General features: G+C 38.1%; 4 protein-coding genes and 1 pseudogene across 4 annotated transcripts; 3 read left to right on the top strand and 2 right to left on the bottom strand.

The window, feature by feature from the left end:
• Positions 1-396: 396 nt before the first annotated feature.
• LOC104793232 (protein SYM1-like) lies at positions 397-2,667 on the top strand. The gene is made up of 4 exons (XM_010519555.2): positions 397-863; positions 1,408-1,636; positions 2,096-2,220; positions 2,303-2,667. The coding sequence occupies exons 1-4, from the start codon at positions 534-536 to the stop codon at positions 2,390-2,392; spliced, it is 774 nt and encodes a 257-aa protein (XP_010517857.1). The 5' UTR covers positions 397-533; the 3' UTR covers positions 2,393-2,667.
• Positions 2,625-4,564, bottom strand: LOC104793242 (uncharacterized). The gene is made up of 2 exons (XM_010519565.3): positions 4,317-4,564; positions 2,625-3,963 (listed from the first exon to the last, which is right to left on the bottom strand). Exon 2 carries the CDS (start codon positions 3,850-3,852, stop codon positions 2,926-2,928), a length of 927 nt encoding a protein of 308 aa, XP_010517867.1. The 5' UTR covers positions 3,853-3,963; positions 4,317-4,564; the 3' UTR covers positions 2,625-2,925.
• A 1,423-nt stretch (positions 4,565-5,987) lies between these two features.
• LOC104793225 (S-protein homolog 21-like) lies at positions 5,988-6,996 on the top strand. Its single transcript, XM_019243446.2, has 2 exons — positions 5,988-6,265; positions 6,631-6,996. The coding sequence occupies exons 1-2, from the start codon at positions 6,017-6,019 to the stop codon at positions 6,862-6,864; spliced, it is 483 nt and encodes a 160-aa protein (XP_019098991.1). The 5' UTR covers positions 5,988-6,016; the 3' UTR covers positions 6,865-6,996.
• An 803-nt stretch (positions 6,997-7,799) lies between these two features.
• On the bottom strand, positions 7,800-8,147 carry LOC147949996 (non-specific lipid-transfer protein 2 pseudogene; annotated as a pseudogene).
• Positions 8,148-10,033: 1,886 nt separating this feature from the next.
• Positions 10,034-12,501, top strand: LOC147949995 (uncharacterized). Its single transcript, XM_087511780.1, has 4 exons — positions 10,034-10,574; positions 10,688-11,362; positions 11,449-11,576; positions 11,653-12,501. The coding sequence occupies exons 1-4, from the start codon at positions 10,034-10,036 to the stop codon at positions 12,499-12,501; spliced, it is 2,193 nt and encodes a 730-aa protein (XP_087367906.1).
• Positions 12,502-12,744: the final 243 nt, after the last annotated feature.

Here is a 12,744-nt window from a genome sequence, read left to right as displayed (position 1 = left end):
CGTTTCGCTGCCGCATGCAGATATTTACAATTACGGCAGACGTAGATATGATTGTTCGTTTGCTTGCTGTAGATACTTGCATCTTAATTCTGCGGTAAATGCTGCGACTTACGTCTAATATTTTTAAACGTTGTTTTGTTATTTTGATTCAACGGTTAAAAATATAGACGCAGTGGTTGTTGGTGCCACATCCACAATTACGTGCATCAACCAAACGAATAAAAATTTCTTCAATTAAAAAATATTTAATTTCACTTAGTCAAGAGAAATTTGGGTATTTGTTTCATAAATAACAAAGTTAACTTTTTTCTACTTTTTCATAAAGTTGATGACTTTTTTGACCATTTTACACTGGGAATTTTGGGTAACTCGGTCCAGATACGGTTTAGCTTAACCGACTAAAATGAACAGCTTTTTTGATTTTTAGGAAGAAACTGGAAAACTCCATCGAACTTTTCGCAGTCATCATCAAAAAAACTCAAAAGCTTCCTGATTAGCAAACAACAACAACACCTAAAATCTCGGAAGCCAGAATGAGCGGAGCATTGTTCAGAAACGTAGCAGCCAACACCGCACGTCTCATACGGCGGAACGCGGCGGCGGAGACATACCCATTTGCTAAGACCGGTCTTGCTCAATCGAGACCTTATTTCCGGTCGCGTCAGCTTCTCGGAAGAACAAAAGAAACAGGAGTCTCACCTTCTCCTTCTTTGGGTGTTTGTTCTTCTTCTTCTTCTTCATCTGCGTCGATTTCGAAAGTTGGGTTCGTTGGATGGTACCTTGGTATGGTTAAATCACGCCCTGTTTTGACCAAAAGTGTCACTTCCTCTCTTATTTACATTGCCGCCGACTTGTCTTCTCAGGTACTTTAGAGTTTGCTTTCAATTTTAACTGGACAAAATGTGTTTCCTTTTTCAAGTATGGTAGCTAAAAACTATGCCTTTTTGTGACATTTATGTGTTAGTTATGAGATTCACAAATACAAAAAGGCTTAATTTTGCGGGAGATGTTTCTTAGGTCTTTGATCCTAATTTCAAGTAGAACTAGAACAGATAGGAAGAGAACATATCATTTGATTAGGAGGAGTAAAAAGTTTGATTCTTTATTGGAGTCATGCGTCTGCAACCCAAAGAGATTGGAGTAATGTGTCTGTATCCAATTTCTTGTGCCTTTTCTACTGTATAAGAACTGACTTCAAGAGGTCACGTTGGTTCAGTTTTTCTTAATCTTTTCATTAAATGATTGTAAAAACTTCTTCCAAGTCATAAGTCATTCTTGAAATGGTGATTTAGCTGATTAATGTGAATTGAGCAATTTCCTTGTAGTTACTGTTTTTGAAGCACTCCACTATGTGAGAATTGACTTTTACAGCTGACATTGGTTCACCCTGTGTTGATCTTTTGACAGACAATTGCGAAAAAATCGTCTGAGTCATATGACTTGGTGAGAACAGCAAGGATGGGTGGATATGGTCTATTTGTGTTAGGTCCAACACTTCACTATTGGTTCAATTTCATGTCAAGACTCTTTCCTACGCGAGATTTGATCACTACGTTTAAGAAAATGGCCATGGGACAGGCCATCTACGGGCCTACCATGACTGTTATTTTCTTCTCATTGAACGCATCCCTGCAAGGTAAGTTTGTTGTATATATCTAAAACCAGTCGTAAAGGAAATAACATACCAACATGTTTTTAATCTCGGTTGCTCTTCTGTTTTGGCGTCAGTCTTATGTACATGAAAACTTTGTGAACTAGATCAGTTTACTGGAATTACAGTCATTTTTGCTTGTGGCTATTATGTGTCGTGGTGAGAATGATAAATGGAGATTGATTGGTTATTCACATAAGCAGAAACTCGCAGTCTTGAATAAACAAATCTATCAGATTGTAGCTTCTGTTCTTAGTCACCACATAGGTTTGAGAAACAAGTTGCCTCTCTGCTACTTGAACTTGAGAATTCTTTGGTTCAATTCCTGTGTCGGATTTGTTTTATCTTGGATGTGTCTTACAAATACAAAATATCATTGATTTCAAGTGATGTGGTTTTACTAAACCTTGTTTTGAAGTTATTCTGCTTTCCTGATTTGTTCAGGGGAAAGCGGTTCAGACATACTTGCCAGATTGAAAAGAGACTTACTCCCTGCGCTGTTTAACGGTGTCATGTATTGGCCTGTATGTGATTTTATTACATTCAGATTCTTCCCCGTTCATTTACAGGTAATCCTTTTGACTATCAATTCTTGTTTTAGGACTTATATCAGGATGAACTCACTCTGCTCTTATCTTTATTTCCATGCAGCCTCTTGTAAGCAACTCGTTTTCCTATGTATGGACAATCTACATGACTTACATGGCAAACCGTAAAAAACCAGACGTGATTTCAAGCTAAACCACCCAAATATTTTCTACATTGTCTCGGGCATTACCTCCCTTTTTTGTGCTCACTCAGTTTTCGCCGGCATCAAACTGCGATTAGCATTCTTCAAGATTTTTCTGTTATGTCTGTAGATTTAGGTTGGTAAATGTAAGAGCTTGGAAGAAGTACACATGCCAGACATGTATGATTTCACGCAGTAATGAGTTATGTTCTGTTTCGTTAGAGAAAGGAGGAAACATGGAACTGCTAAAATTTTCTTTTGCTTTCATGGAAAATTTGTTACATCAGACACATGAGGAAAGATTACAGAAAAAAAGTAAAGATATCTCTGCTAAACAAATGGTATTTAAACCTATATATATATCTATCAGAACTTGTACAAACCCCAAGCCTCTTTTGTTTCCCCCTCAAAGCTTCATCAAGTATCTCTCTCTAATTGCATGCAATGCCACCCAAATTCCAAAGGAAAGAATCTCAGGTAAATGTACCAAATCTGTCAAATCAAATATGATATTGCTGTGTTGCTAAAAATTACGGCGTTGTTTCTACAACCTTTGCTCTTCTGAAGCACGGCAACAGATCTTCTCAAGATGTATAGGCCAGTCCTCTCCAAGAACCCGTGGATTCAACTCCATGGCAGCACGGAAATCCAACATTGATACGTTAGACACCGCTCGCTTTTGTAGACTGTTCATATCTCTCACCCGAGAACCAGATAAACTCAAACAAGGCTCGATCAGCTTTCTCATATATGCATCCAATCCACTATTAAGAAGGTTAGCAGAGTCCATAGATAGCTTTATCCCTTCCATCTCAAGTTTCCTCTCCAACCTAGCTCTCAATGTTATCGTATCAGGTAGCTCACCACTGCTTTGGCAACTCTCACGATTGATACCATTAAAAGAACTCAAAACAGACTTTCTAATCCCGCTCTTAAGATTGTTAAAAGAAACACCAAGTGGAGCTGTCAAGGGGCTTCTGCTCTGCACACTAGGACTTCCCGTCATTTGCTCAACTTCTTCTCCATCTTCAACAGAAGCTGGAAGTCTTCTCGCCTTTGACATTGACTCATCATTCGTAGTAGTAAGACTTTGAGGCTTCCCAAGTGGACCAAGCGGACTAGGCCGGTCTCTAAACTTCCTTGACCTGCACTTTCTAGGCGAAGGTGGGAACGCAGAAGAATCCACATAAAGAGACTGACTCCCTAGTTTCTTCGGATATCTCGGTGGTGGAGACTTAGCAACACTTACATTCTTCAAAATGGAACGCACAAGACCGTTATGAAGAGATATGCATTCCCTACCAACCGTCTTGATACATAGCTTGTCGAATTCGGACTTGCTTATCCTCGAGGTAAGGAATTTGCCGAGCTGATCGAAGTAAGTATCTGCTCTTTGATGCCCAATTTTCTGATAAATTAGGGCTTTTATCTCAAGTGTGTTTAATCTTGAGAAACATTGATCTGGACCCATCTTCTTCAACCACCTCAACTGAAACTAAACCCAAATTCCCAAATCCAATTTCATCCAAAGATCCAGCAAAATTGGTCCCAAGACCTAGACAACCCCCAATTCTGTATACACCTGATTTGAAAAATCAAAACACATACGATAATTCTTTAGATCCGAAGTAAGAAGAAGTTCAGATAGAGCTCAGGCAAAAATGTTAGAACAGATTGACTAACTAAGAAAGTAAAATCAAACACAAATTTTGGGTTTTTTCAGACAGATTCGAAGTAAGAAACTATCGAAAACAGAGAAAACAACGACGAATTTGAGAAGATCCCAACTTTGCAAAGTATCGAACTTTTTTTTTCTTTTTGAAGAAAGAGTCAAATCAATCGAAATTGAATTGAGGGGAAAGCAAAAAAAAACCCAGAATGATAAAATCGAAGAATGAATTGAGAATTCTAAAGAGAGTAGTGAGTACGACGAACCAGTTAGCCGCGAAATTTGTTACAGAACCACAAGTGCTTTGCTTCTCTTCGCTTTGTTGTGTGCCCTAAAGGGTTTTTTTTTTTTTTTTTCTTTTGGGGTGAAACGAGTTGTTGTTATTATTATCTGAAGAGTTCGCTTTGTGTTTTGTGTTTCGGTACGTGCGATGACCAAAAAACATAAGAACCTTTGTTACTCAGTTATAACTCTTTCCCGTTCGTAGTTCGGAGTCGGACAAACACACGCATGCGACTTTATCCTTCGTATTTCTTGAATTATATATATATATTTTTACAAATTTTCATTTGCAAATTAGACCTATGTTCTTGGATGATTGTATTACAATACTCTTTTTTTTTTTTTTTTTTTTTTTTTTCTCTTTCAGAATTTTTCTTATTAGAACTTTGGATTAGACACATATCCGGATATTTATAATTTTTGAAAACAAAATGGAGAAAAAAACAGCAAGATTTTTAATTACTGAGAAAACTAGGAACTGCAAGGGATCAAAAATTTAAATGGAGAGAAAGCTAAATCATAAAACGAGGACAATCCATAGATAAATGAAACCTTCTATACCAAAACAAGACTACCACTCAGATTAGGAGACCAAAGCTTACTCAAATGAAGGTATGTGTAACCACAATTCCCTCTATACCAAAACAAGACTACCACTCAAATGAAACCACAATTCTTTCATTTAACCCTGTTACACATACCTCCAACATATTATAACATAGTTAAATCAATCAAATGAAACAAATGGAAAAAAGTGTAACATGGTTAAATGAAACAATTACACTTACTCTTCTGAATCACAGTTATGTTTTGTTATGACATGATTTGCATGTGGACAATGTATTCTTTTTTTGTTTTTTTGGACAACGTGGACAATGTATTCATGTGATGTTCCATTGGTGACAAGCACAATGCCAATTAGGAAGGATGACCTCGTAGCTTGCACTACCCTCATTACCTCCAAACCTGCCTTAATAGTTATATGGACCCAGAGCAAAAAAAAAACTTTGGATCCTTTTTCCATGTAAAAAAGAAAATTAAAAAGATTTGAACCTAAATGTTAACTAAAAACCCCAAAAATTTAATGGATCATGTGCATATGAACATCCAGCACATGCACAGAACCGGGCCTGATTACCTCATATATGTTTTCACTATCCGAGCCGGCCATAAACCAAAAGAAAATACGAATTTGGCCGATTTTTTAGTGAGGCAAAGGAACAAAAACTTATGGTGGAAAGGATCGAACATTAGATCTCCACAACACTTTTGTACTCTCTTACCACTAGGCTCATGAGACTTTGAAATACTCTTTTGCAAATATTAATAAATTTTGAATGATCTACATTATAACATATCTTATTATATAAAGTTTGGTTTTCAAAATTAGCCATTATAACAGGATCATGATAAATTATCCGCATATGCGAATACTAATATAGTATTATAATATTAGATAAATTATTTATTTACTATCTATACTAATCAAATGTTAACATATGGACACTTTGATTTTGGTCAAATGTTACCATATGGACACTTTTATTTAGTCAACTTTAGAACAATTAGTAATTACTAATTACCATATCTTTAGATATATTACTTCAAATATGTGTTACTAGCCTCCTGTGTATGTGTATATATCTTTAGTTATATTAGAAAAGTTTATTACAAAGAATTAAGAATGGGAAAATATTTGGGTTTTTTTCTTCTTGTCCTCATTTCCGTTGATTCTATAAATTCATCGTTGCCTCCTTTTTTCAGAACTTTTCATCTCCAAATTGTAAATCAGCTTCAGTTTAACAAGAAACTGAAAGTTCAATGCGAGAGTAGCACTCATGGTTTTCCAGTTACCTATCTTAACATAGGCGAGAGTTTTCAATTCAAATTTATAATTTATCCAAATGTTTTGTATCGGTGTAACTTATGGCAGGTAAAAACTAAATTTTAAATTTATATATATATATATATATATATATATATCTTTACATATTTTAGGTACATTAACTAGGGATGAGCTTTGTTGTATTCTTGAATCCTGTTTTTGATTTTTTTTAGTTCAATCTAAAAAACTTATTGTCATATGTAAGTATTATTAGAACTTTTCATGTATTTTAATAGGTTAACTGGATTTTGAAACGATTTTTTTTGTTTGTTTTAATGCATTTTGTTATATATAGAATATGCTCAAAACTGATTCAACTATTCACTCAATACATTGATGACTCTACAAAAAAAAAAAGATATACATTATTGACTGTAAAATAAAGTTAAACAATTTTTGTTTTCGTACTTCAGGGACCAAACTATAAACATCATGTGTTTTTTGAAGCTTTCTTTCCGAGCCTAAATTTTATAGATGGTACATGTAATGGAATGAACCCTAATGTGTGTCTGTGGATTGCAAAAGAACGAGGAATATATGTCCGTCATACCAAATTTCTAAGAGAGTATTTCAGGTATGGATGGGATATTCCAACAAAACAAAGAGAAATCGCTCCGGCCAGTGCACTTTCAGAATTTGGTTCATAAATTTAATAAAATTATGTGTAATCTTGGTATCGTTGTATCATGCTGAAGAGAATAATAATATAGTTTTAGTTTATGAGCTTTCACTTCAATTTAAGCTCATTTATGATATTATATGATGGTTTTGTTTATAAATGAACTTTCTAATTAATACAGTATATAAGACTCATAGTCTTTTGAATTGTTGTGTTAAATGTGATAAAAGGTCAAAGCATTAAATAAGGGAGGACACAACAATTTATAGTTTGTAAAATTATAGTAAAAAAGCATGGAGATTATTGTACAATAAAAATTTAATTAGTAAGGGTAATATTATATTTTTACTACTTTAAAAGCCTTATACTTATGAAAAAACTCCATGAAAAAGCATTGAGATGTTGAGCATATAAGAAGATTTAAAAGTTTTCTATGCTCTCATATATGATCAACTATAAAACATGATTAGATGTTAAAAGATCTTAGACCCATCAAGCAAATTATAAATTTTATCAAATAATCTTTTAACCCAACTGTTTTTGGTTCATGCATCCAAAAATTATATTTGGATGCAATTATGTTTGTTTTGTATTTTGATATTTGTATCTAGATAAAATATACCTAAAATGACCAAAGCTTTTGTGGTTTTGTCGAAAACACATATTTTTTTAGTTTTGGCTGGGAAATGAAATTTTGCGGTTTTTTTTTTAAATTTGTTTTTGTTATTTTGGTTCAATGCCATTATTTTTGGTGTTTTACAAAAATAATTTTAAGAATAAAATTATTTTAAGTCATAGTTAAATGAGGATGTTTTAGACTTTTGTAATCTGAGACGCAGTTGGTGCGCCCAAACTCTTGTATAATTATAACTAAACTTCTAATGGATGAGGTTAACTATGACATGTTAATTAACTTCTAATGATCAACATTATAACATAATTATAAATATTTTATTTTGATAGTTTTAAAATTAATAATTGTTATATATTTCAACTTTTAACATTCTGAAATTGCTATACCACAATTTTTTAAAACTTTTTGAGCCAGTCCAGATATAACATAGTGACTTAAAGATGGATCTTTAAGGTAACCACACAGACATGACAGTTTTTATTTCAAATTTTCAATACTCTTTGGGCGGTTTGGCTTCCAACTTCTACCGCTGACAGGCATGCTCGAAGATCTGTCGCGATGCATGCCACTTTCTTCTCATCCCCAGAGACTCGAACCACCATTGATTTGGTTGGAGAAAGAAAGAAAACAAAGGCGATGAAGACAAATGCAAGGGCATCTGTACTCAAAAAAATAAATAAAAATTACCATTTTAACAAATTTTCTTTTTTATTTATTTTTTTAATATTTGTACCACATAATAAATGACATCTGTCTCATTTATTGTGATAACCGTTTCTCAAAGTTTCCCCTGAAGTATCGATTCTCTTTCTTTTCTCTTCTCTCTCTTATTATTATTATTTTTTTATTAAGAGTATTTGGAAGAGAATTTCCCAATAAAGATGGTCTAAGGAACTTCACATCATCTAACCTTAGTGACTCCTATTTAATTCTAATTCTTTTTTCTTTTCTTTAGAGTCCTTTTGATTTTGATTGTAATTGTGATTGTGATTTTGATTTTGATTTTGATTTTGATTTTGAGATATTTTGGGTCACAAAGCTATATATGTAGATGGAGTAATGTTTGCAATAGGCAAGTGTAATTATTCAAAGATTAATTATTAATATAATGGTTTTGGAAAGTAAATAAACAAACAAAATAATATATTTATTAAGCTATAAAATAAAACTATAGTCAAAGTTATGAATGATTTGTGTTAAAGGTGGAAAAGAAAATTTATTATATGCAGATAGAATATATGCAGATAGAAAATATATGTAAATTCATTTCTTTTTTTTTTTGTTAGGTTATGAACATATGATATACGAAATTTAAATATGAATAGTGACAACAACATAATTCAGTAACATTATTTCTTGTGTAATGCCGTTAAATAAACATTTTTTCTAAATGGGTGAACCGATGGTTTTGATGCAGTTATGGTTAACAAATTTGTAAACATAAGGTCCAAAACTAGTATTTTTTGTTTTTTTTTTGTGGTTAAAAATTATGATTTTAATAATCTTTTAAAGTTATGGTCCGACAATATAATCTTCAAATTTGTACTCGCAATTCTTATTCTTGCAGGACTCAATAGTCTTTATGATAATTTCTACTTCAGTAATAATCTTACCCCAATAAGAACAGAGATACCATAATAAACCGCTTACTTATTGGAGATAATGGACCAATGGTAACAATGTTTTAGAAGAGACGAGAGAATATGGTTGAGAGAGAGGATGTGTGAGAAAGAAGGAGAATGTGAAAATGAGAACCTTATGTGAGAACTGAAATCGATTCTCTCCTTTCGAAGTGATTCGAATGTGGAGGAGCTTATCACCGTTTAAAAGTTCCGAACTGAATTTGAGAGAATTTTGAGAATTTGTATTGTATTGCTTCTTTTGGAAAATGTTTTCGATCCCTTACAAAAGACTTCCCCTTTACATATTTATACCAACCGATTTATTGCCTAATTAATGCATAATTAATAGGGCACGATTTGCGTATCCTAATTAATCGTCTTGAATGCAGGAATCTTTGACCAAGCCCGAGCTGCGAGCTGACCAACGCGAAGCATCTCCGCGCTCTCTTCCTTTCTCCGGGCCTGATGGGCCGATCAGTAATACGCTCTTGGCCCATTAGACGTGCCCGGCCTAGGCCCTTTGCCTATTGCCCGAGATGACAGATCGTGGGTACAACAGTTGCCCCCCAAGTCTCCCGAGCTGAGAAGTTCGGGGGACTTTTGACCTTCAAGCGATCAATTTCGGGAAACTGAATATTCCCCATATCTCCACGATTTGATCGTGGTGATGATGAGATTTGCCTTCCCGAACAAGCCTCGGGGCCCACTAGGTGGCGTGTTAGCTATAAGAGAGAGAGAAAGCGGTGCGAGACCTTTCACTTCCCCATGCAATCATTGCTCCCGGCTCCGTGTATAAAGGTAACCTCACCGGACTTCTCCCTTCCACTTTTAATTCTCAGTTTTTTTGCTCTGCGATTTCTCTCTTCTCCTGTTAGTTTCTTTTCTTTCGCCGGAAAGTTCTTCAACTTCCCTCCTCTTCTCACACATATTACTCGAAAGATATGTCTCCTCCGAAATCTTCATCGGGTAAAGCCGCGAAACCTTTGATTCCGGGCGTTTACGGCCCTCACCAGCCATCAATTCTCTCGGCGGAGAATATAGCCGAGATTAGAGGGTCCACTGGGATTCCGCCGGAGATCGATATTAAGTTCCCGGAGGCTCATGAGTCCCCAGAGAGTCCTCCCCCAGGGTATTGCTGCGCGTTTGAGATATTCTTCTCTGCGTGCGGTCTGTCGTTTCCCCTCCCCGAACTCATCGTAAAGATGATGTTCGAACTGGGCTTCGCTCTCCCCCAGATGTGCCCGAACTTCGTCCGAACCGTCATGTGTCTTCAAACTCTGGGGGAAGAGTTTGACTACAAACTATCCCTGACCGACTTTCTTCAAGTGTACACGGTGAAGACATGTCGCACCAAGGGCACGCTCTACGTAAGTCCGCTTTCCGGACTGAAGGTCTTCGACGACCTTCCTGAGAAGGATGAGAAGTGGCGGAAGTCTTACTTCTTCTTCCCGGTCAACGAGCTCACTTTTGGCCACCTCGCAAGTTCACACATTTCGAAGTGGACTTCGAAAATTGGTAGAACGGTGCTCTTAGTTAGGTGTCCTTAATATATTATTTTTCTTTCTGTTACTTACTCCTTGTCGTTCCTGTCTCAGATCACTTCGAGCGCGGGTTGCTTTGCCCTACTTTCGTAGAGTTTTTCTCGCGGTTCTGCAGCCAGGGTCAGATCGCCTGGGACTCATTTTCCTGTGAAAGGATTAGAGAATCCACAGCGCGGCTCAGGGGAAGTTCTCTCGTTTGCTCTGACCCCATAAGCACTTCGGAGATGAATTATAGAGAGGAAAGGGCCTGCCGACTCGCTGAGAAGGAGGCGAAGTTGAACATGGCGGCAGCGCTTGCCGAGGGCAAAGCTCGCCTCCCTAAGAAGTCTGGTCCCTCTACCCCTGAGGTAGACGGGACTTCGGCACCCCCTGCTGGCCCTTCCGAGCCTCTTACGGGGGCTTCCGGACCCCTGCCCAGTTCGCCCGAGCCTGCCATAATTGTCGTAGCGGACTCCAGTGACGAGCCGCGAGTGGTTATAACTCTCTCCGTCGAGGTCAGCTCCCAGCGGGCGGACTCGTCCAAAAAGAGGAAGGAACCTGAGACTTCCTCGACTTTTCGTGAGAAGAGCCGAGCTCAGACTAGTTCGTCAGGAGACGAGCGAAGTAAGTCCAGCTCGAAAGATAGGGGTCCTTCCTCGGAGAGGAGGTCTAGGGAAGTCCCCTCTACAAAGGAATCCAGGGATTCCTCTGGCAAGCTGCCTTCAAAGGAACGTCGTCCCTCCCCCCGAGGTAATGATAACTCGAGGGTTTTTTTTTTTTTTTTTTTTTTTTGGGTCTCGGGGACCAAGTAAAATAACATTGCTCTTACATTTCAGTTCCCCCTGCATCCCCAGCTGTCCTGATGAGGAGCTATACTCGGCCAGGAGTTCGGGTTCCGGCGTTTGCGGACATGTCCGAGCTCAACCGTGCGAACTTCTTCCGTTTTGCGGACAAGATTGGCGAGGTTAGTGACACATACTTCCTCAGTTTTTGTTTTTCTTTACCTCTTTCGCCATTTTTAACGAACTGCGCTTTCCCAGCTAATGATCGAGTTCAACTCCTCGGTGGCGTCTTATGAAGATCAGCTGTTTGCCTCTCCTTCATCTTCCGAGGTGAGCCTTCTCCGGGAAAAGATTGCTGACCTGGAAGCCCAAGTGAAGGAGTATGCTAGACTAGAAGCCGAAAACGCTACTACCGTGGAGAGAGCCGAACAGATCCGGGCTCGGATGAAGAAAGCCGAGGTACAGGTGCTCGACCTTGGAATTGCCAACGAAGACCTCCGAGACAAGCTAAAGAAGGCGGAGGACCTCTACTACGAGGCCGCGGAGGATGCGAAGGCGGAAAAGAATAGGTTGCACGAGATCGAGCTCCGCAACCAGCTACTCGAAGCTGGCAATAGCTGCGAGATTGAGAGGGTGCGGAGAGAAGAAAGGCAAGCAATGAGGCGAACTCTCCGTCCATTAGTCGAGGAGGTGAAAGTCACTTTCGAAGAGAGGGCGAAGCTGGCCCCAGCCAAGGTCCGAGCCGCCGAGATCAGGGCTAATGGGATGTTGATCGAGGAGATCTCGAGGGGAGAGATCCAAGACATGGAAGCTGAGCTCAGGCTCCTGAAAGCCGACGAGGAGGAGGCCGACGAAAAGGTTTCGAAGGTAACTCTCCGTGATCTCGACCTCTCTGGATTTTCAGACCTTTTGGCGGATACGCCCGATCTTTTGTGCAGCGAACACCCTTTGAGCATTACAATCGGCGAGTCCGGCACTAATCTTGGGCAAATGTCGAATCAGGGGATGGACGACTTTCTGGCGAACACCAAGTCGGTAGAGGAGCTTGAAGATATGGGACTGGCCCTTTCCGAAGCGGCATCGGACCCCGCTCCCCATACTCAGTAGTTTCTATATCGGGGTTGTTTTGGCACGGGTTGCCCCCCGTTTGTCGTATTTATTTTTAGACTTGCTTTGGAGTGTTTTGGTCGCGGTGACCACTCCGTCTTCAAAATTTTTTGTTTTTGTCATGCTAAATGCGAACCTCATATCCGCAATCTTTGTTTGAAAAGATGATACGAGCATAAATGAACACGAAGTCAGAACTTCGGTTTAAGAGTTCGCAAAAATGACACCCCAACTTTAGTAAGG

Source organism: Camelina sativa, chromosome 1 (assembly GCF_030686135.1).
Source record: "Camelina sativa cultivar CO46 ecotype springtype chromosome 1, ASM3068613v1".
NCBI classification, from domain to species: Eukaryota; Viridiplantae; Streptophyta; class Magnoliopsida; order Brassicales; family Brassicaceae; genus Camelina; species Camelina sativa.
This window is presented reverse-complemented; position numbering and strand designations above follow the sequence as displayed.

Bases quoted from the DNA above. Each gene is read 5' to 3' on its own strand.
- LOC104793232 (XM_010519555.2), top strand. From the start codon at position 534: ATGAGCGGAGCATTGTTCAGAAACGTAGCAGCCAACACCGCACGTCTC. The intron at 1,637-2,095 runs GTAAGTTTGTTG...TGATTTGTTCAG, and splicing joins ATTGAACGCATCCCTGCAAG to GGGAAAGCGGTTCAGACATA. The intron at 2,221-2,302 runs GTAATCCTTTTG...ATTTCCATGCAG, and splicing joins TCTTCCCCGTTCATTTACAG to CCTCTTGTAAGCAACTCGTT.
- LOC104793242 (XM_010519565.3), bottom strand. From the start codon at position 3,852: ATGGGTCCAGATCAATGTTTCTCAAGATTAAACACACTTGAGATAAAA.
- LOC104793225 (XM_019243446.2), top strand. From the start codon at position 6,017: ATGGGAAAATATTTGGGTTTTTTTCTTCTTGTCCTCATTTCCGTTGAT. The intron at 6,266-6,630 runs GTAAAAACTAAA...TTCGTACTTCAG, and splicing joins ATCGGTGTAACTTATGGCAG to GGACCAAACTATAAACATCA.
- LOC147949995 (XM_087511780.1), top strand. From the start codon at position 10,034: ATGTCTCCTCCGAAATCTTCATCGGGTAAAGCCGCGAAACCTTTGATT. The intron at 11,363-11,448 runs GTAATGATAACT...CTTACATTTCAG, and splicing joins ACGTCGTCCCTCCCCCCGAG to TTCCCCCTGCATCCCCAGCT. The intron at 11,577-11,652 runs GTTAGTGACACA...GCGCTTTCCCAG, and splicing joins TTGCGGACAAGATTGGCGAG to CTAATGATCGAGTTCAACTC.